We start from the raw sequence: 24,377 nt of genomic DNA on the forward strand, positions 1-24,377 counted from the left end.
TCTGTGAGATGATGCATTTGAAGCAGCAAGGTGACTTGCCTTGAGCAAAGTATTATTTCATCTCTTTTGTTTAGAAAAAAGTATAAAGATTACCACCAGGACTGTGGCCTTGGGTATGACAAGCTGGGGCAGCTGTTTTCGGCCCCATTCCTTGGGGAGCCAATCCAGGCAATACCCAAGAGGTATGCTTGCATTATTAAACACTTTCAGCCCCATTGCCAATAATCTGAACTGGCAGACCGCCCAGCATTAACTCTGGCCCAAGAGTCATCCCACTGATCACCCTGAAGGCAAAGGGGCATATTGATGTGCATTTTCAGTTCCATAGCCACCCACATGATAGGCAGCAGGGCTTTCTTGGCAGCCAGTACTGATGAAGCTGTTTCACCCCAAACCACCTGCAAAGCCAACAGAAATATTACAAGCTTAGAAAAAAAGGAGGGGCTTGTCCCAGGTCCTGAATTCCCTTAGATGATGGGGACTTTGAGTTACAATTAACTCATGCTACCCCATCCATGGGGCGGTCCAGGCAAGAGAGGAGCAGAGGTGGTTTGCTGTTGCTAGGGACAACCCAAATACTACTGTGAGTATTCCACCAAGGTACAAGCAATCCCTAAATATGGGCGGAGGGGTGGCAAATGTCAATGACAATCACTTTGCACCCACTTATGTGACCATATATCTCTTTACAATTTCTAATGCAATAAACATACAACCGAGCAAGCATTTTCTCATGTACAAAACATTATACTGCTTTGACTTTTCTGAAAAATGGGAGTTTCACCAAAACACTGAAACTACCTTGAGGAAAGCTGTATCTCTTACAGGCTTAAAAAAAATGAGGAACTTACAACTCGAGATTGAACTCATCCTGTTGAAAGGTTTCAACTCTGGAAATGGTAACCAAACAACCTTATTTCATAGGTGCACAACATGTGGCCCCCAGAGGGCATGCCATGTGACTTGTATCCCCAGCTGTCACTGTAATTTCCCCTCTCTCCCACAAGGCCAAAGCACTGCAGTTGCCATAACAGCAGCAGCATCTCAGCCTCCTCCAACGGCCCAAATGTCTGGCAGAAGAAGTGTTCCTCCTGCCAGACATCCAGGGTTCACACTGGAGCCAGCCAAGATACTGAAGTTGCAAGACACTCGTAGTACTTCAGACTCACTTACAATACCACTCCTCCTCTTGGGTGAAATGAGCATCTCCCAGATGAGAACACAGTGTTGTGGTTGCTATAGCATGGTGGCCAGCTATAATGGGAGTCCTGAGAGGACGTCTCCAATTATGGTCAGCCAAGGTGCTATGGGTACCATAACACCTCTGCCTCAGTGTGTCCCGCAGCGGTGTATCTTTGCTCCTCCTTAGCTTTGTGTGCAGGAAGCAGGCATGGAGAAACTGCAGTGGTGGCAACAGCTAGGGAGCTTCAGGGCTTGGAGGAGCCTCTGCTGTTGCTAAGAACACCTAACTGATATCCCCCCCTCTCAATCCCTGAGGGATGCAGAGGATCCCAGGGTGGAGGATGCAACAAGCCAAGCAAAGCCTATACTCTTTGTCCAAGCACCACCCCAGGTATGTGCAACACCAGCTCCTCTACTGGTGAGTCCTGTCCCATCCTTGCGAATCCCCAGCTCCCTCATTCCTGCAGCACACATAAACGCAAACAATCTTCACATCCCTTTACTCAAACACTTCAAATGGCCTTTCCCTGTGATCCTACGCTTACCTTTAAGTAAGCCCATTAACTAATTTTTTAGCTATTGGCCGGTATACAAGAACAGAGTTCTTTCAGGCCTAGTGCCAAACTGGGGAGTGTCTTGGAGCCAGTTACTTACCGCAGCCCCCCCAACCCTGATTGAAATAGAGGGCGGGCCAGGAAGGTATGCAGCGGGGCAGGAAAAGTTCCAGCTGGAGTCATAAACGCTATGGCTCCTTTGCCAGCTTCCCCACCAGCAGCCATTTTGTGGCAGGATGCTGGCTGCCCAGCTGAGCCCCCACCTCACCGGACAAGCCCCTGAACCGTGTGCCAACGCCCAACCCTCCCCAGCGCACGCCAGAAAACTGGGCTCGTAGGTGAGCCTGAGCCATGCCTCTCAGAACAGCGTTTCCATTTGCAGAACAGGGAGCAGTGATTTCTGCCAAATTATTTCTTTATTACAATATTTATAGCCTCCTTTCAGGCAGCTTACAAATCTACATCATACGAAGTACAACAACAACAAAAACCCTTCCCCAACCAAATGCCTGCAGCATTTATCCATGTCTTACTGCAGACTCCCTCTTTACACCGTAAGGTGTTCCTGAAGTTCCGCTAGCCCCCAGCAAAAACATTTCAGAGGGCACAGTTGGCTACAACAGGACGAGGAAGCAGTAAAGTCCCACTTTGGACACATCGCACTGTGTTTCAGGGATGAGTGACAGACTACATGCAATGCTCCCTTGCAGGGATATTCCCCCCCTCCATTTTTTTTTATTTTTTTTTTACCCAAAGCAGTTGTGGGTAGTTGCAATCACAACTGGAAGTTTGTATGAGGGCAATACCTGCTGTGGCCGACCTAGCTACAATCAAGGGTCATCCTGGTCAAGGCAACAGCTTGAGTTGTGCACCCCTGGATTTCAACAGGCTTCTGTGCAGGAAGACTAGCTCTACTAGGCTTAGACAGCTTTTGCATACAAGTACAAAATAGGCAATCGCTTTATTGGTTGAACATGATGATGGTACTTGGATATTGTGATCCAGATGTTAAATTACATAAGATGATGGGATAGGATCATGAATATTTACAGAATACTACTAGCTCTTAACAGCTCTGAGGGGCTAGCTGCATGAAACCATCACTGTTTTACTTGATCAGACAACATGTATTTAGCCATACATACTTCTATATAAGAGTATAATACAATCAAAAACACAGACTCTTGCTTCACTCCTCTTACTTTTTTGGCTTTTACCTGTATTTTAATACAATGTGCTTGTTTTTGTCTGTGCAGTATAACCTAGCACATGTGTTGGTTGAAATCCTAAACCTACGGACTTCTGAGACATTTATAAAACGGTATGAAATTAGAACTAAGTTATTGTAACCTGTGAGGACTGGGCAGCTTGATGGATTCTGGTGGTGTTGGTTTTTGAGACTGGAGTTCCATCTTATATAGAAAGAAAAATTAATTCCATGCATCAAGTGGCATCTGTTGGCATCCATAATCTAAGCACGATATACCACTGAGTCCTGTACAGAAGACATCGACAATGTTTCAGTTGCTTTCACACTGTGGCACACTGGTGGCAGCCACCTCCTGTCTGCATTCGGATGGAAGTTAGAGTCTTGCTTATAGAAGCTCATGCCACAATAAATTTGATAGTCTTTAAGGTTTGCTGCAAGAGAATACAGTGCAGTGGCTTTCCCTTTTGGGTGTTGGCCCTGGTCTACAGGTATCTATTAAGTGTCCCTCATTGCTCCAGAAGACAAGCCACGGCAGCTGGATTAGGACTGTAAACTTTGTTCATTTCTATTGCCAGTTGCAGGGCTTTAATAGCACACTCAAAAGGAAAATGCTGCTGCTGCTGCTGCTTTTGCTGAAATCTAAGCGGCGCACATATTGCCCTATTTGTACAGAATCCCCCTTGAACAGTAATGTTAAAAGAAAATAATTATCAGACAGTGCATGTTCTGTGAAATATCATTGGCACCCCTTGCCAAGTTGTAGGATGTTGTCACTTTCCGCGATCCTTTTCCAGTCCATGTAGCACTATTTCTATTCAAACATTTCATAATGACGTGTTTGCCGTACACGGGGGACCATGTCAGTAAGTAGCCTGGGAACAAAAGCAAAAATTTGATCAAGGATGATAGTTACAAGAGACAAATAGAAAGACACATATAGTAATGCTGGAGGCTATCAAAGGAAAACTGCTTTATGTTCTCAGTTCATCAGCTCACTTCCTCCCCAGTATATCTTATTGGGTGCTATGAATACCAGGTTATGCAATACAACTTTTATCTCCATAGAAGTAATTTCAGATTTCAAATAGTGTTTATTGTTTGTTTGTTTATTTGTTATGGCCAATGGCCAGAATAAAATTACAAAAAAATAGTGTTTATTAATTTAAGGCATTTTTATCCTGCACTCTTCACTAAAGTTCTTAAAGCCACTTATTTAAAATCATAAAAACATTTTAAAAGCAAAACCAGATAGGATAAATCAGCAGCATATTTAATAAACGCCACAACATAAAATTAACAAAACAGTACTAGAAAAAAATTAAGACCAAAAATGCCATAGAAGTACAAAATAAAACAAAACAATACAGTGTAGAAATCTATAACCAGAAAAGATAAAACCTAAAGCTAATGGGTTCCAGACTCAACTGGAGCCCTGATTTGCCATGGCCAGGGTAAAGGAAGGAGCAGCGAGTGGGCAATAAGCAGAGGAGGGCGGCTGCGCTCCTTGATGCTTCGCCCAGCTTGGGCTGGGCTCTCTGGGGGTGGGGGGGCCGCATCGCAGCCGATCAGCTCTCTCCCAGTTGTTTAAAGGAAGGAGAGAGCAGTTGGTCTCGTGCGGGGACGGGACCGGCGCGAGCGGACTGGAGGCAGTTCTCTGCGGTCCGCCCGCCGGACATAAAAAGGAGAGCCGGCTGACAGAAGGATTGTTTGTCAGAAGAACAATAGTTTCTAGTCTTACTTCTCCCACAGCAACCCCAAATGTTCCCTGTACTCTTTTAGAAACTCTTTTCTGGTCTATTTAGAGCTTTAAAAGGTAAGAAGCAGCATTCAACTATGTTGTTTTTCTAGCACTGGCAAGATACCATTTAGTTATATTCTGCCTTTCCTTGTGGCTCAAGGCAGCTTTCACATCACAGTCAAAGCATTACAGTTTTAAACCCCCTTTAAAGTTGTATGAGAGGAAGGCGCTGGCAAACCACCTCTGTTAGTCTCTTGCCATGAAAACCCCAAAAGGGGTCGCCATAAGTCGGCTGCGACTTGACGGCACTTTACACACACAAAGTTGTATGACATGTTTCAGAGTGCATGAATGCAGCCTATTCTGCACCTCACCAGATGTGAGAAGGAACAAACTGACTGCATTAATGTGTTTGCATGTGGAACAGCTACAAAGTAATACAAAAGAAACAATCGTACTCACTTGGCACCATAGGCAAATATTATAAGTCCAATTAAAATTCCTATACTTCCATCCAGGTACCAGACAGAGGCATTGTGCTTAAAAACCTCTGCACTCAGAAGGATGGAGAATCCCATTATTCCTCCTACCAGAGAGTTGAAACCTGGAAAGAAAGGCAAAAAATTAAGGCTTGATTCTGAAAAAATGAGCTGACTGCAGAGAAATTGGGTGGGGGGGAGGAGAGAGTTATAGAGCAAGCCAGGGCTCAAAGCTGTTTCATATGAAAGTAAAGAGAGCCCATTAATTGGGCTTCTTTTACCACAGTAATGATGCAGTACTTAGTTATAGCACCACATATAGGTTTGCCTATACGCTTCACCTTGACCAAAGAGAGGGAAGCACAAAAATTCAAGCATGTGCTTACCAAAACTGCCACCACTTTCTCCTTTTAATCCAGGAGTCCTATTTAAAAAATAATCTTTTCTTCTAGTTAAGATAAAAACCCTACCTACATCCTTCATAGATTATAAGCTCATGGAGAAGGAAATAGAAATGCAATTAACTTTATACAGAGTAAAGGAGGATTTTTTAAATAGTGAAATATGATTCACCTATAAAGCCAGTCCTTTAACATTGGCCTCCTGTTCCCCTTTCCCCAGTGCGTAAATATTTCTTCATGAAGTAGATGAAATCAACATAGCTAAAGATAAATTTCATCAAACTGAACACTTCTTTGAAATGTTCAACTAAACAAGAACATCTTGTATTCCTTCTTTGCCTAGCAGCTGGCCTGAAACTGCATCACTTCCCAGGCACTGTGTTGACTCAGTTCCTCCTAACATGGTAGCAGCCTAACATCCCAGCTCACACCCAGGGTGCCTTTTTGCCTGCTGACAGTTCTCATCATTTTGCCAGCTGAGTAAAACAAGGCAAGGTTTTTTCTTTCTTTCTCTCTTTAAGAGCCAGTGTGGCGTACTGATTAGAGTGTTGGGCTAGGATCTGGGAGACCAAGGTCTGAATCCTTACTCGGCAATGTAATATTGCTAGGTAACCTTGGGCCAGTCACACACTCTCTGGCTAACCTCTCTCACAGGGCTGTCGTGCAGATAACATGGAAGCGACATCAGTGACGTAAGCCACTTTGGGTCCCCAATAGGGAGAAAAGCAGGAAATAAATATAGTTGTTTGAACCAGGATGGATTTGCCCAGACGACGACAGCCCAAAAGGCCACCTTCATTTAGTGTTGTCAGCATTGTTAGGGTTACGTTTGCCTTAAGAAAGTACACCAATCTGTGTGAACATGAGGCTAAGAGCCTTAAGTTACACTCAGGCAGGAAAGTCATGCTGAATATGAAGATGGAGGAAGCTTGCAATCGAGTGCCAGGATGGATAGGTTTTAATATCTCCAGCTTAGAGTTCTAAAAATCAGTTGTACAAAACACTGTGAGGTGAGGTTAACACAGGTTTGGTGGGAGTTGGAGAGCCAGCCCTCCAAAGAAAGGATTGGTTCCACACAGACTCTGCCAGCTGGGGGGAGAGGGTTTAAAACAGTCCATTCAATTGAAGAGCGCCAAGAAAGAGAGAGGGACAAGAGAGAACATCCTTGCTACATTCCTGCCACTTCGTGCCCATTCTGGGGAGAGGGAGGAATGCCAGTGTATATTACACTAAGTATAAGCTAGCTAGCTATTCTTGGGGGGGGTGTTAAATTCTGTAACATCTCTTTGTGATGCGATATATTCTCATCTGTGTTAGATTTTTCTATAGTATGCAAGCAAGTTAATAAAAATCTTTTTATTAAAAGACATTTTGACTTCACTAAACCATTGCCTAGCTGCTTGGATACACTTACGCACACTTATGCATTCACATCTCACCTTTCTGATGAAATTAAGGCACTGGTAGGAGTTTGGTGCACAAAGAATTAGGCACAACTTGAGTGGTGGCAGATTCTAGCAAGGAACCCCCAAACCAAGGAGATTTGGGGAGTAAGGCAGTTTCCCAAAAGGGTTTGGGATTCATGACAAGCACGCACCTCTGGACAACTGACTTCTGTGGTTACTCACTGGCTTGGAGTAAGTGACGGGGGGGAAGAGACCCTGCGCCAATTGTGATAAGTGTAACAGACCCAAAACAGAGTGTGAAATTATAAATAAGGTGCTGTTTCAGATCGGGTTATTAATAAAGCCTTGTGTGTACGATAACTCTCATCTCTTGCATGTCCATGGCACATTCAAACATGCCTATTTGAACTAAATGGACTTCAGTTTTATTTTTCAAGTTCTGGCCACAAGATGTCACCATGGACATGTCACAGAAACACACACAACCCACCTACCCCAATCTTCCTAATATTACAATCTGCATACCAGCATGTTTCCTGTATTGACTTTCATACATGTGTGTGCATGTGTGCGTGTGCGTAAAACAATGCATGTTACTCATTTGTTGTGCAGTGTGCACAGCTCAGTTTCCTAGAGCTTCCCCCCACCCACCCTCTGCAGTTATACCTCCATTTCTCAATGTTCTAATCAAATATTTAGTGCTCGGTAAAATTGTATTCTTTCCTTGGACAGTACACAGTTACTTGGATTGCTGCATGGAATATGATGGTAGGATGGTCACAGTCACCTGTTACATATTGTTTCTGAAATAATTAGTAATGAGCAGCACTTTTACTGTTGACTTCAGACTCCTGTTGCCCATATTCCATTTGTTAAGCAATGGCCATCAGAACTATATTCAATAAGTGTTGCATCTATTTGACAGGCAGTCTTTTAAAAACCCATTGGCCAAAGCTTCGTGGTTCAGGAATGGGCAGATTGGTACCTATGTGGGTTTTGCCCCCAAGCAGCCCCATGGCAATCAACAGAGCTCTAAAACTAGGCCAAGTTACTAGGTCTTTTGGCTCCAATTAATTATTTTACTGCAAGGCTCCACTCCAGGATGGCCTAGCCACTAGGCATCCCTAGGTTATTGCTTGGGACACCAGGAGGCAGGGTGTGACAGGGGCACCTCCAGCCCCAGTGCTGCCACCTGGGCTGGACACCCAGAGGCTTGGGCATGCCCCAGCTGGGTATCTGTCCAGCTGATGTCTTGGGGTGCACCCTGATTGGCAGGCTGCCTGGCCAACAGCTCAGGGCCTTTCCTTTATTCCATTCTTTATGCTCGTGGACCAACAAGTCATGAGCAAAACAAATTCAATACATTCCATAATACATAAATAACAAAACATACAAAAATATAATATCTGAACAGTACAGTTAAAACGAGGTATCATTAAAAACCATAGATAACAATTTTGCCACAGTGAGGGTTACATCTGGATCAGTATCAGCCAATAACTTTGCAACTATCTCTTGCTTTAGGACAGGTCCCCACCTCTGAATGTATATTCTGATCCATTTGTCTCTGGCGAGATCATGCTTTTTACAACCTACAAAAAAATGCCAAACAGTGTCCAAACTCCCTGATCCACAATCACAAAGTTGCTTGGAAAAGGGGACCCCTGAAAATCTGCCTGCTAACTCCTCCAATGGCAGTGCATTTAATCTGGCCTTGGAAAAAAGCACTCTGTATTTGGGAACTGTTAAAAATTCACAATAAGCTGGTAGAATCTTTGGAATGGGGAGGCCAAGATGGTACAAAGAGCATACCCTGCGCGCTCTGCAGCCAGTGCTCCATTTGTCAAGTTGCAACACTCGAGAGCTAACTAATTTACATGCAGAGGGATATTCCATCTGCTTTAAAACCTCAAGGGGCAAATTCAGTCTCTGCAATCTATCCTCAACTAATTTTTAGCCAGTAAATGCAAATAGCACCCCTCTGGGGAATAAAGAATTTTTAAAGTAAAGATAAATGTTGCAATCCAAGCTTTGGCTTCCAAAGATGGTTCAGCAAATTCCAAATGAATTGCTGGACCAGAAATACATGTTGGCAAGTTGGACATGGAGCGTAAAAAAGCAATTAAGCAGGAATCATACTTTTCATTAACTTTGGCAATAGCCAAAGGTACGCCAAATATTAATAACAGAGCTACCTTAGCCTTAAACGCCTGGATAGCAGCTGGTATATAATTGCCTCCTGTAGTTTGAAAAAATCTCAGGAGGGCTGCTGAGTGTACAGATGCTAGCTTCATGGCAGCAGTCATATGGCCTGTCCAGGACATATAGGAAACAGCTCAGGACTCGATTGCCTACTGATGTGACAGGAGAAAGTGGTGTGTGCGCGCACGCGCACATGCATGTGTGTGTAAGAACCCATAAGAACCCACTTCCCAGTAATTCTCTAGGAACCTCCTAAATCTTTATGGTTTATATGGGGGTGTTCAGGCTGAACCATGTAGGGCATGGAAATCCCTTGTATTGGCCCTAGCTCTGCCCCATACAGAGGCTACTGGAAACACTTTCACACTAGGGTTACCTACGGCCCTGGAGGAAAATGTCCTGTCCTTTTACCAATAATGAGCAGATGAAGCTTTTCATAGCATGGAGGTAAATAACATCACCTGGTAAATAACCCCTTAACTTTGTATTAAAGGGACAGGGCATTTTTCTCTAGGCAAGTTGGCAACTATATTTCACATAGAGATGGCCCAACTCTGTGGTAACCATTTGTGCTAGCCTGTCATGCCATGAACGTGGGCAGTCTTCTATCAAAATCAGGGCCTACAACAGTGGTTGCTCTACATGTGCTTACAAAAATTATGGCCTGACACATGAAGTATTTTCAGGAGCCTCTGCTGGGTGGATAAATTTATCAATCCCATTAATAATTCATTATTGTGTAAAACATCCCTTTGAGAGACTTTGAGCTAAAAAGGCAAGGCAAGGCAATCAATAAATAAATACAAAAGGATTTTCTCCAAGCTTTTTGCTTGCCATAAAAAAAAGTTTCAGGGGTGCCAAGAACCATTCCAAGACCCTGTTTCTCTGGGTCTGCAGCCCTCATTGGCTGCTGTTTCAACACCAGCTTTTTGTTTCAATATTTCCTCATTTATAGTAACAGTGATATCACAGAAAGCAAAAACAAAGCCAATTCAGTAGTAAATTCCCTCAGACTGAATTATCTTTGCTTCTCCTGAAGCAAAGTTGTCAATAGCTAAGTCTGATTGTCTAGGTAATGAAATAACCATTTCTAGGATGAAGGGTAATTTTAACACACATAAAAAGCCCTGATGCTGAAAACAGCAGTAGATCATGATGATACCACTAAGCGAAGGCCAGATATGGTGGGAAACCTGTAGATCCAGACAACCTTTCTGCTTAGGTACTTTCTTTCTTTCTTGCAGCACAAATACCCTCCAGGGAGAAAGATGCTGATAACCATCTCCCAAAAATATGCAAAAAGGAATGGGAAGAATATTTTATAGAAGTTTTAGCTCAGCCTAATGGTGACCGGCATTCACTTATTTTCAAAAATACTTTCATTTATCTCACTATGGCCACAAGATGTCACTATCCTGCTGCAAAAGTAACTGACAACCAACTTGCATACTTGTCTACTGTGTTCTGTCAGTAATAATGCCATCTTACACAATTCTTTCCTCTTTTATTCTCTAAATTTTTAAGGCCCTACTTAATCTGCAAGCAGTATATAGAAAAGATCTCGATCTCTCTCTGTCCCCTCTCTCTCTCTGCCTGCACACCACCTCAGATTCTCTCAGTGCCTCCTCTCCACTGGATTATATTCTCTGTTTTGAGCTATACTGAATGCCCTGAGGATATGCAGAGGGCTCCCACATTTGCCTCTGTTCAAGGGGAGAAATGGAAGGCTGTCCTTTTGCAGGCAAGCATTTCACAGATAAATAATATGTGTAGTGTCATTTGATGGCAAGGTAATAAATGATTTAACATTTAGACTGATTTTGAATTCTATATTGCCTGCTAGTCAAGACATTAGCCACCAGGGTCAGCAGGACAGATCCATATAAACATTTTAATAAATAAAAGAAAAATTATACAGCACTAGATCTCCACAATTTCCAGAATGTGCATGCCACAAATGCATAGTGTATACACTTCCACTAAGACATGAAACTGCATGAGTGGTTGTAAGTTGTGAGTACGCAAATTTCTTCCTTAGCCACTATCCCATAGGAGCTGTTGTGTAAAGGCTGGTGGCAAAAGAAATAGTGACTTGGCAGCAATAACTTGAGGAGATGCTTCTAACCCTACTCTCTGCACAATTCCTTGACTTCACAATAGAATCCAAGCACGTGCTCCGCTTACCTAAACACAGCAGACATAGGTACAAATAGAAAGCTTTTTTCTATTAGTTCTATTAACTCTACTTTGTCCTACCCTGGTCCCCATTCACTTTAGTTACCAGAATTTTTGAAATCAAATATCTACAACCATAGAAGGCATCCATAATAAACAGAAAACACTGGAGGGTATGGAATATGTCCTAAATTTCGTCCATATTGAGCAATTAACTCAATAAAGAAGGTGTATACACATAAGAACTAGTTTAAAGACAAACAAAAAAAGAATTCTCATTTCGGACAGAAATGGTACATTATTCCTATGTAAATGAAAGGAATGTGCAGTTCTAAATGCCATCCTGACAAGAAGGAAATGAGAAGGAAATAGAAAATTGCTAATAACCGTGGCAGGCAACATAAGTGTTAATTCGTTTTTCCCAGCTGGGGTATATGGTTGGCTGCTAGGTGGGAAGGAACATTCAGTTCTGCTGAACTCAAAATTAAGCACTGCAGAAATATTTGCTCAGCTACATTTTACTAAAACCAGTTGAAAGCACACAGACAGCATGGACACCAAGTTAATTACAATTTCTAATTTTGTTAATAAAAATCTGCTGCAACCCCAGTTTCATAAGGATGTAATTAAAAGAAGGGGAAAGAAGTTTCTCTGACTTTTGCAAAGTTAAGAACACTGAGTACTTATGGGGAAAGGCAATACTCAATGTGTAAAGGTGAATTTAAATTCAGTGTAGCCCAGGGAATCCTTACCCTATAATGAATCTCCCATAGATCAGCCTCCTTCTCTCAAATATGATAAAATTAAAAACAAATCCACAAGAGCTAAATCTAAGCCATAAATATTTTTTCCAGAGTGAGAAGTGATGCATTCAGCAGAGCTACAACTTTCCTCCACAGACAGATGTCTCTCAGAAAATATCTGATAGAAGCAACAACTCAGTCTCCATGGCCAATGCACTATACAAGTTCCATAGGATAAATACATTTCATAGCTCAAAGTTACCCATGGACCTCAGAATTTAGAATTAAAAATGTCCTTCCTGAACAAAGGTACTCAGGCCCTCTTGTCCCTTATTCATTACTGTACATTAAAACTGCCTTGAGTGCTTTGGCACAAAGAATATATAAATAGTATATACATCTTTCCATCCAAGCATTCTCACAACAATCAACTGAGAATATGGATGCGTGAACCAAACTTAACTGCACTGACATTTAGATCAATGATACTGAAAGAATCCCTTTTGGTGGAATTACAGGATAATTAAAGATACCTGTTTCCAGACAACAGCTTTTGTTTCTCTGGCTCAATTCCCAATGCCTGCTGCCCTGGAGCCTCTGAAATAAGACAGACAGGATTTGCCCCTCCATCCTCCCAGCCTTGTGGCATCTGGGAATTCTCTCTCTGTTGTGCATAGCTGCATGGGTGGGGGAGATCCTGCACTGTAAAAACTAGCTATGATTTGGTCATGCTTGCTGTATCTCCATAATAAAAGGAAAGAAATGGTTCACCAAAAGTGGAATGTTGAGAAGACATTCATTGTCTATCTGTTACAAAAACAAACGCATAATTCAGTTCTGTTTTAACTGTATTCAGTAATTCTAGAAGTTTTGCTAAAATACTTTTTTTGAAGTCTCAAAGCGATAAGAGGGGGGAAAGTGATAGGAAGTCCAAACTTCATTCTGGTTACAAAAATTCACAGGCCAGTGAAAAATCCATGAACAGACTGAAGCTCTTGTCTATGGCTGGAGTCTATCCATTGATCAGAACCACAGTTTCTTCAAATATGATGGAAAAATATGATTGACCAAACAGCAAATTAAACAAAAATACTAGTTATTCTTATAAAGAAGTACAGTAAGAGTTTCTTTACAAATAAGGAAGGTATTGCAAATAAACTTTACTTATAGATGGACCTCCGGGTGTCATAAAACTACCGCACATTTTTGTATTCAGGTCAAACCCTTGTGATTTTTAAAGTACGGTACTATATGCATTGGTTTTGTTGATAAAAAGCATATAGCATATATAAATATATCTGTAGAAGAAATATGAAGGCCAATTGTTAAAATATGAGATGGAAAGCAGAAATGAGTACATGTGAATCCAAGTGGGGTTTTTTGTTTGCTTGTTTTACTTACATACAGACATTTTGCACAATAATGAATAATACACACACAAAAGATCCAAACAAATGTAACCATCTCTCCTACCTATTTCATATTTAATCTTAAAACATATTTGTAGAACAATAAGTAGAACCAACGAATAAAGAACCTCTTAAATCTATGGTTGAATATACTGTCACCAAGCTACTACAGTCCAGGATTTTAGCTTTGCCTACATTCGTTTATTTTCCCCACAGCTGACAGTTGCCAGAGGCACCTGCAAATAAAACTTCCTCTGAATTCAGGGAAGTGGGGCTGACATTGCATTTAGTAGTTAACATTCCACAAATCTGTTAGATAAATTGTGGTCTTCTTTCCTTAATCTAGTCATACCTCATTTCACCACCTGTAACACTAACCACACATGCTGTTAAGAGGAATATAGTATTTGCCACTTACCATCAGTTAACAATGCTCTGCTGGTAAGGACACGCCCCAACATAAATTTGATCACTGCCAAGGTAGTGCAAAGGATACCACTTAAAATGGAAACACTATACAGAAAGTCATCCTGAAAAAGAAAATAGAAAGTGTCGTTTTGCCATATAATATAATGCAAGTTTTCAAAACGATGTGGCAGTCAGGGCCTGAGCACACAGCATGAGTGGGTGTATCTGCTGCTTGTGCTCTCCTTGTAATGTCAAAAGCAGATTGTCTCCTATAGTGATCCTCCTCTCTGCAGGGCAGATAAAGAACTTCTACCTTCACAACAGAAATACAAAAAAAAGGGTGCAAAGGTTACCTGCACACCTACTATCATCATCCCATAATGTATAACGCCTCTCAGGATTAAGATCCATCTAGCTTGATTTCGGTAAAGCGATTTTGGTAAGGTAGTTTAAATTCATCCCCATTTCTACAAGCATTTATCAGATTAGATTCTTACATTTTGATGCATAACAACATATGCACACCCATATGTACATAGACCCCCTGTCTATGAAACAACCTCCCCCTAGCATCAAAACTGATGAATTTTTGGCACCAGGCCAAGACTTTTTTGTTTACCCAAATGTTTTTGGATAGTTAATTGTTGCTGGATGTACATTGCAGTTTGATAACCTGCTTTTTTGCTTGTTTATTGCTCACACTAAATAATTATTACTGGTACTGATTTTAAAGTTTAAGTTTAATGCAGTTTTCATATATTTGAATATATTGTGAATGTTCACTGTTCTTTTTACCAAGTTAATGTTGGAAATTGCCTCTTGCACTGACAGGAAGTATATAACTACATTAAATAAATAAATGTGTTCTCATTTTGATAAATGGTATATATTAGCCTTGACTATATATAGAAATTAGGAGCCCCATGGCGCAGAGTGGTAAGCTACAGTATTGCAGCCCAAAGCTCTGCTCACGACCTGAGTTCGATCCCAACAGAAGTCGGTTTCAGGTAGCCGGCTCAAGGTTGACTCAGCCTTCCATCCTTCCGAGGTCAGTAAAATGAGTACCCAGCTTGCTGGGGGTAAAGGGAAGACAACTGGGGTCACTGGCAAACCACCCCGTAAACAAAGTCTGCCTAGAAAATGTTGAAATGTGACATCACCCTATGGGTCAAGAATGACCCGGTGCTTGCACAGGGGACCTTTACCTTTTATATATATAGAAATAAATTATCCTCAACAAGAACAGACATTTATCTAAGATGGGGTGCACTTGACACATATCATACCGAGCGCTGATTTTTTTTTCAGTTTCAATTCCCCATCTATATAGTCCTCCAAGCCCAATCATATACCAGATTTATAAAGTACATAAAATGTTTACTCTGCTACATTTTGTTTCAGCTTGAAATATTTACAAGAATGAGAATGAATACCATCTTTAAAACTCAGGTTGAATCTTTTCACAAATATGTATGACTCTTTACACCCAACAAAGATAAAAAACCATTTTCAGACATTGATTTAAATGTAGGCTGATGTTTTCAATTATTCCCTTGAATGTTAACTAGAAAGTGATACTTTGAGGGATTTCATTATATGAACTGTTGCTCAAAGCAAAGGCAGCTTAAACATTGGCCTTGTAATGAGGAATCTGACTTTTGAAAGGTATTCAGATCAGACTTTCAAAATAGTCACTATCCATAGTTATTTTAAAATCAGATACTACCATCTTCCAGTTTGGGAACAGCCTGCATAAAATTCATGAAGCTCCATTCTGTAGCCTCTGCAGAGGCTCATATCAGGGGGAACCCCACAACTCTAGACTGTGTGCCCCTCCTAGGAGAAGCCAGAATTAGAGTGAAATATAGCATGATCGTGTAGCGACGAGCCTCCTTCATTCCACAGATGCTCAAAATACCTGGAAAACAACATTATACAAGCATCCAGTTTGTACCACCTAAGAGTACAGCAGGCCTCTATACAGAGAAATAAAAAGTTCATTGAAAACCCCCAAGCTCCCCCCCCCCATGACTGTTTCCAACAAGCATTTTGATTGGGTAGAGTACCAACCTTTCTGTGCAACATGGAACACTGTGTATCCTTTTAAAACTTAGATTTGCTTATCAATCTTATATTGCTTAGGAGACTGTTACTTGGCAAAACTTGGGTATGTTTAGCCTGAAGAGGAGAAGACTGAGAGGGGATATGATAACCATCTTCAAGTACTTGAAAGGCTGTCATAGAGAGGATGGTGTAGAGTTGTTTTCTGTTGCCCCAGGAGGTCGGACCAGAACCAACAGGTTGAAATTAAATCAAAACAGTTTCAGTCATGACATTAGGAAGAATTTTCTAACAGAGCAGTTCCTCAGTGGAACAGGCTTCTTCGGGGTGTGGTAAGCTCTCCTTCCCTGGAGGTTTTTAAGAAGAGGTTAGATGGCCATCAGTCAGCAATGCTGATTCTGCGACCTTAGGCAGATGATGGCATCTTGGCCATCTTCTGGTCACTGGGGGTGTTGGGGGGAGGAGGTAGTTATGAATGTCCTGCATTGTGCAGGGGGTTGGACTAGATGACCCTGGTGATCCCTTCCAACTCTATAATTCTATGATTCTATGATTCTAAAACTCATTCTCTAAACTCGTTGTTTAATGGCAAATTTGGACCACCACCCATTACCCAATCCACACCAGAATGACCATGTTAAAATGGAATCAATTTCAATGGAACCTGCGTAGTGTAGTGGATAGATTATTGGACAATAATCTCTAAAACCTAGGTGCCAATCCCAAAACTGCCACCAAAGCTTGCTGAATGCCCCTGGGGCGGCCACTCTCACTGTACTTTACCCATCTCATGTGGCTTTTGTGAGGATAAAATGGAGGAGAGAACAATGTATGCTGCTCTGAGTTTCTTGGACAAAAGGTGGAATTAAAATGTCTTAAATAAATAAATACTCAGCAGGGTAGTCACCTCATTTTCTGATTTGTTCACATGCCCTTAATTTTATAAACAAATTAAACATTATAGTGTTGTCAGGTCTTTTCACCACATATATGCTATCAAGTAACAAATCTCGTCTCTTTAATACCTGTAGCACCTATGCATTTTGACCTTCCTTTCTTTTTTTAAACATAACTAAAAATCTGTTGTGGGATGAGGGGCAGATAGGCAAGGTATGCTGTGACAGATATGGTGATGGAAGGGTGCACTGGAATACCTGTGACAAGCAGAGTATGCGACAGATACACTCCTCTGGATAGAAAGTATCATTTACAACCTAAAAGGAAAACATGCTAGCTCTTTGATGTGTTATAATTTTTCGATCAGAGGGTTCGTGTTCTGGTGGGCTTGAGCCCCAGGACATGGCACCCAGATTTGCTAAGGCTCTAGAAGTCCATGTGTGGAGGGGTCTAAAAAGGTGAGCTGTTCCTTTATTTGGGGCTTTTGTTGGGAATTGTTGTTGTTTTGGTTGTGGTTGTTGGGAAAGCATGCTCGCTTGTTCAAGCGTGGCGATGAGTGTTGACAGAGGGGAATGACACTACAAGATGGTGCAGGGGCTCCTGGAGTAGGGGCACCATGCATCAAGCAAAGAGCAGATACTCCAAGGAGTAGCTAGCCAATAACTTTTATTTATTTTCCTAGCTGTACCTAGAGCCTGTCTTGTAGCTATCCTGGGTTTGTGCCCTGTAGTAATACAGTTGTTTTAACTAAAGAGTCTACACATTGCCTTACTCACCGCCTTGCCACTCAGCACACTAATGAAATATGTCCCTGAAGTGTTGACTTTGGGCAACACTAGGAGAGACAGGAGCCGATTCTATCCAGGGTGGTGGAATGCAATCAGAAAGGAGGGGCAATTAGTGACTTTCTCCCCCAGCTTCCTGATTGGGCTGCAAGCTGGCAGGAGAAGTCTGGAGGAAAAGTACCCTTGCATTTACAGGCAATAAGGCCATCCCACCAAGCGCCAACACCATCTTTTGCAATTATGATTGCAACATTGTTCTTCAGCCTTCTGCTTCTTACGTAAAACCGTTTCCTTTCTGTTGAATTCTTCATCATGCATAACCAGTTCTTTTTGCTTATTTCACTTATAACCATCATTTTCCCCAGCTCTCTACACTTGCTCCCTTTTTCTCCTCTTTTATATTTAAATGGGCTATGAAAAGCCTTTATACTTTTCCTTCCACTAATTTACTTTGTACAAGGTTCTTCTCATTCTCTCCATTCCTCTGGTGCCTATGCTTTCTATAATATTTCATTTCATGACTACCTGTAATCATTTGCAATGCAGTCCTGTATAGTTGATAGTGGACTAACTCAGAGTTACACCCTGGATGATCACGACAAAATAGACTTACACATCATGGCCTGAAAGATGTGTTCTCCCCCATACTATTTATTCGTTTGTTTGTGCATGTTAACATTCAGCCTGATTAAGACTGGACCACTTGAAAGCTTGCAAAATGGGATGTATTTTAGTTGGGTTTAATAATAGAAACTACATGTATTTTAATTTTGAATTCTTTGAGGCAATTACAGCTACCACCTTTTGGTCTACTCTAGATGAGGTTTTTTGTCTCAAGAGTTAAATGTTAAAAGTGACCTAAATAGCTTATTCAAAACTCTCAATAAGTAACCATTTGTCAAAGTAGAGTTGAATAGCTTCATTTATCTGCAATGAAACATAATTAAAATATATTATGGATTTCTAATCAGAAAGAATACAATCTCTGATCTAACAAAATATTATCCCCATTCCATAATTTTAAAAAAACATTTCTGCATGTTCCCCATAAATCTTTCCTATGATCTTTTTTTTTGTCCTTCTCAGATCATTGATCATTCTTCCAGCCAAACCTTCCAGGCAAAGACAAAGCTTCAAACAAGGCAATAATTGATTAACGAAGCAGACGAAGAAAACAGAATGACATTCAGTTTTCATATAGCTGAATTATTTATTTATTTAATCTATTTAAAACATCTTATTAGCCATCTTTCCTCCTTACGGAGCTCAAGGCAGCTTAAAGCATAGATAAAACGCATAAAATAAAATACATTAAAATGTAAAAACCAAAATTTAAAGTCACATTTAGGGTTGCAAGGCATGGTCTGGCAACCAGCAAAAGACCATGGGGGGAGCAGAGGGGTGGCCATTGTGATTGTGTGATGTCACTTCCAGAAAAATCTGAAAGTAACGTCATCCCATTCAAGGAATCTCTGGAAATCCTACAGTAAAACCATACTTTCCAGCAATTCCTAGAGAGGAATCACATCACTTCGAGATTTTTCCCAGAAGTGACATCTGACTGTCATCCTGATGGCCTTTTAAAAATAAATTTCTCCTGCCATGGAAAATAAGAGGTGGGGATCCCCTGCCCCCAGCAGGTGGTTGGCAACCCCTAAACTGAATACAACCCGAAAAGCACCTAGTGGAATCTAGTAAAATAATGTTCAACACAGAGTGAAGCTAGTCACTGCAATACCTGCACATCTTTTCTTTCCTATTTTGTTGACCAATAAATCTCCCAGTTTTTTAAAAAGCCTTTACATAAAAAATATTTTTAAAATACAACCGAACAGTTTCCAAACCAGGTGACAATTTGGACACAGAATGCATTAACTGAAGTGAGAATGGGTTAATTCCCTCATGGACTAAAGGAGTTTTATCATGCGCCATTTATTACGAAAAATAAGAAAGGACAGACAAGTGCTTGTTACAGAGATTTAGATGAAACGGCAAAGGGGATGGATAGCAGCTTTGGGCCTACAGTCACTGTGAAAGGAACACTCCACAGCCTTTATAGCGTCATAGTGTTTGGGCAGTGAACGATTGTCTTGCAAAACTAATTCATCCTTTAGGAAAATGATCAGAGGAGACACTTTAATACAGTACTAGTTTAATAAAATAAGCCAGGCCATCTGCTGCCACTTCCCCCGGGGATCTTTTCCTCTCCCTCGCTCCCTGTTTTCTCTTTGCTTTTGCTTCTGAAAATCATTAAATAAGGAAAAATAAATCTATCTGGTTTCATTATTCACTGCCTTTCTGGATTGTTTTAATTAGATTAGAGCAAAAGCACTGCATTATAATAGAAGATTACATTCTAAATACTAAATGTTTCCATAATATGCAGAATGACTGAATGAATGCTCTCTAGTTCTTCTATCATACGCATTTTCATTCCATTAAGTATACTAATACATCTGTATTGAACACATTATAGAATCACATTAATTTGTATATAACTCTGTGTTTTGTGGCTTTTCATACACTGACCTAAAAATTGATATATCCCATCCTAAACCCAATTACTGATGCAGCAAATTTTTGTTCAGACTTTTAAAAAGTTATGTACAAAAAACCAACAGATAAAGTTTGGGCTGATTAGTTCATCTCTCTATATGTCAGTCCAGCTCCTGTCCCTCTTATATTTTCTTTATTGTAATAAAGTATCTTATCTAGTCTCCATAGAAAGCCTTTCTCTTTCTTTTATAGTAGTTGGTTCCAGTACAGTGGGATGGATGAAAAGGACTGCTAGCAGATCTCCCCCTGCAGAAAGGATCTTTTCTACCTTCCCTTTCCCAGAGCAACCCATAGTGCTCCCTGAAATGCTGTTCTTGAGGGTCAGGTAATCTCAGGAATAGTACACATGAACACATGAAGCTGCCTTATACTGAATCAGACCCTTGGTCCATCAAAGTCAGTATTGCCTACTCAGACTGGCAGCAGCTCTCCAAGGTCTCAGGCAAGGGTCTTTCACATCACCTACCTGCCTTGTCCCTTTAACTGGAGATGCCGGGGATTGAACCTGGGACCTTCTGCATGCCAAGCTGATGCTCTACCACTGAGCCACGGTGATGGGAGGGATGGCAGTTGGACAGGGGAATCAGTGAAAATTATTTTCTTCCTTTGCACAAGTGGAAGTGCTCTCTTCTGCTCGAGTAACAAACTTTTGAATTCAACCCTATATGATCATGCCTTCTCCCTAAGAAGTTACAATGTTTGTGAAGATTCCATAACTTCTTATTCAACCATCCAAACCTTGTAAAGGGTTGCAAATGCAATCTGAAAGCAATAACCATTTAATCTAAAAATGTATATGCCGCCTATCCAGAGACCTGCCTGATGCAATTCACAAAGTTTTAAAAAAATCAGAAAAACAACCATCATAAAATATTTTTAAAAGCCCCTTCCTCTAAAAACAGTGACAAGCCCAACAGAGGCACAAGTTGAACAGCTTAAAAACTTCAAGCCAGAAGCAGACCATAAAACTGCTGGAAAGGACAGAATACTTCAGTTACAAGCCTAGGTGAAGATAAATGTTTTGAACTGGTGCCTAAAGGACAGTAATGTAGGGGTCAGATGAGCCTCAATGATGAAGGTGTTCCAAAGGCAAGCTGCCACCTCTGAAGGAGCTCTCTCTCTAGTGACAAGCAGGGCCACACAGGGCAGGGCTGGGGAAGAGGATCTTAACAGGTAGGTCTACAGTACCCCCATCTCCCAGCCATATGGAACCTCACAGCCCACCACTTAATTTCTCTTCCCAAGGCCTGCTATACTGTGGCCATAAACAAGCAGTTGATCTTTCAGCACCGAGCTCATATGGTCCCTGAATCCAGCCCCCGACAACAGCCAACTAGTTAATGAAGCACCTATGTTTACACAGGAGAGGACAAGCAACAGGAAGAAAGCAGCAAACTACTTTATTATGGAATATTACAGCTGGAGAATTCTTCTGAAGTATTTGTATTTTAAAAACCACTGAGATTGCGACCGTTACACTGTTCTTACCATTGAATAATAATGCATGCATTTATTTATTTATATCCCACTTTTCTCCACATTTGGGACTCAATCAGCTTTTACAACATCGTTCTCTCCTCCTCCATTTTCTCACAAAAACGACCCTGTGAGGTAGGCCAGGCTGACTTGGTTCAATTTTTGAATGAACCAAGGCCACTCAATGAGCTCCCATGAGTGGGGATTCGAACCTTGGTCGCCCAGGGTCCTCTTCCACCACTCTATCCACTACACTACACTGGCTCGCCTTTTCATAAGGTGTATTAGCACTAAACAGCTAAAAAAAAAATCCTTTAATTTTTACAGATTAGAGCCTCCTTTTTCAGATGCAGCAAATCCTTACTATCTCTTCATTTTATGTAGGAGTTCTAAAAAGCTCAGCGAACAGGAGGATCAAGGGACCATAAAATACAGGAAGTACAGAGTGAACTGTAATTATGCAAATTTCAGATCTAATCAGGAAAAATACTAATACAATTCACTAATCATGCTAAATAAGTTAACACCTGCAATGTGTGGGAGATCATCACAGTTGAGTGAGATAAAAATCTTAGCCTTGTTCAACCCAGAGTGGGAGGTAGTATGAATTTTCTGGAAAGATTATTTATAAATACAGGCTAGCTATACTAGAACACAGTATAAAATCAGCCCTAGTAGATTTTCACACAGTCTGTTTTTATTAATCATTACAATGGCCCATGTCTATCTCCTCCGTTTAGCTGTAATCACTTTGCCATATACCTTCCTTTTTGTGTCATATGCTCAGATTAGTTTATAAAAATATGGATTACAATTCTCTACTCGCCCTGGGCTTAATAAGCATCTTGTTACTGTAATAAAGTCAGACTGATATCACTGCTGAATGAGTCCACAGTGAGCCAGTTCAAAGCAGATTTTATGACAGGTGTGAAAGGATGTGCCTCTGTATACTGATACATACCAGTGTCATCTGATGCAACTGTAAGAGGCACAGGATATGGGACCAGAAAATCATTTCTCCTCCTCCCTAGTATCCTGACATTTGTGACTTATGTGTATAAATTCTGTGGACCGGAGTGTGTGTGTGTGTTAAAAAGAACAACCTTGAACCTGAAAAGGATCCTGTCTGTTATGGAAATAGATTCCAGTGAAACTTTGTAAGCTGAAGTAACCTGTCTGGCGAAAGAGGAAAGCTTGTAACCTACAGGGGTGAAGCTGGGAAGTAGTTCACTTTATATACTTAAACATTTCCAAACAAGATCCTTAAAGGTAAAGGTCCCCTGTGCAAGCACCGGGTCATTCCTGACCCATGAGTGACATCACATCCCGACATTTTAAAGGCAGACTTTGTTTTACGGGGTGGTTTGCCAGTATCTTCCCCAGTCATCTTCGCTTTACCCCCAGCAAGCTGGGTACTCATTTTACCAACCTTGCAAGGATGGAAGGCTGAGTCAACCTTGAGCCGGCTACCTGAAACCGACTTCCGTCGGGATCGAACTCAGGTCGTGAGCAGAGCTTTTGACTGCAGTACTGCAGATTACCACTCTGCACCACCCTGTTAAATACTTCCTTTTCTGTTTAATAAACATTAGTTGTTCATCTCCATCTGTGCCTTGTCCGTCCAGTCACACATCTATGAAAAAGCAATTTCTACTAACCTCTAAATAAATCATGTTGGGTAGTTGTGTTAGTCTATCTGTAGCAGTAGAAAAGAACAAGAGTCCTGTAGCACCTTAAAAACTAACAAATTTTCTGGCACGGTATGAGCTTTTGTGAGTCACAGCTCACTTTTTCAGATCTGAAGAAGTGAGCTGTGACTCACAAAAGGCACTTCTGCACTCTTGCTCTTTTCTACTCCTAAATAAACAACAGCCTTGGTCTAACAAGCTCCCAAATAAGAGAGCTTTAGAGAGCTCTCAACCCTTTAATCAAAGCTTGTGTCCCCCTTTTTATTTGATTGTGGGTGGCTGGGGTTTAAATAATCCATAGGAGAAGCCGAAGCAGGGGACTGGACATTCTTCAGTCCAGAAGGCAGTTGCCTCAGTTTCCCTTCTTGCTCTGCCCCAACAGCCACAGGGGGAATCGGGGAACATCCATAGAACAAAAATCTATATGGCCCTGAGGGATGCAGTGAGGGGGAGAATCAAATGCAATACTGCCTTCTCCAACTAGTAGAAGGTCTATAAGCAGAAAAGGAAGAAGGGGTTAATTCTACCTAATTGCCTGTACTGCAGGGCTTTTGCCCAACCAGCAATGCCTTTTCAAAGGACACAGACAGGGTATGAAGTGGGAGGGGAGAAGATCTGCCTCCACAAGTACTGAATCCAACCCCATAATGTCTACTACACTCACACGAGTAATTTTTCTTAAAGTGCATTTAATACTCATTTTTCCTTTGTTGTGTCATAACAAATTGAACGACAGAGTATTTGCTTTACTCCCAGAAGACAGGCTCCCAGCCACAGGCTGGAGGGGTCATTTGTGCCTGGGTGGAAGGGGGGGAGGAAGCAAGGATGATTTGGGGCAATTGGACCCAGCACTGGCTTTCAGCCAGTCAACTCTCACGCAGCTTCCTGCAACCTGCCCCATCATGAATGGGTGGGGCACACAGACTTGTCCTGGCACACAGCTCAGATTGAAAGGAGCAGGATGAAGAGGTGCTTGGCATTCAGCAACCCTCTCTTTTGGCAAAGAG

The 24,377-nt window shown here is 41.4% G+C and overlaps 1 protein-coding gene across 1 annotated transcript in view; it reads right to left on the reverse strand.

The window, feature by feature from the left end:
* Nucleotides 1-3,664: 3,664 nt before the first annotated feature.
* Nucleotides 3,665-24,377, reverse strand: part of TMEM163 (transmembrane protein 163) — a 40,968-nt gene continuing 20,255 nt past the window's right edge. The window contains exons 2-4 of the mRNA XM_056861123.1: nt 13,918-14,029; nt 5,147-5,288; nt 3,665-3,818 (exon numbers count right to left, since the gene is read on the reverse strand). Coding sequence (XP_056717101.1) covers nt 3,758-3,818; nt 5,147-5,288; nt 13,918-13,960 — 246 coding nt within the window. The 5' untranslated portion in view covers nt 13,961-14,029 and the 3' untranslated portion in view covers nt 3,665-3,757. The remainder of the gene's footprint in view (nt 3,819-5,146; nt 5,289-13,917; nt 14,030-24,377) is intronic.

Source organism: Euleptes europaea, chromosome 15 (assembly GCF_029931775.1).
Source record: "Euleptes europaea isolate rEulEur1 chromosome 15, rEulEur1.hap1, whole genome shotgun sequence".
NCBI classification, from domain to species: domain Eukaryota; kingdom Metazoa; phylum Chordata; class Lepidosauria; order Squamata; family Sphaerodactylidae; genus Euleptes; species Euleptes europaea.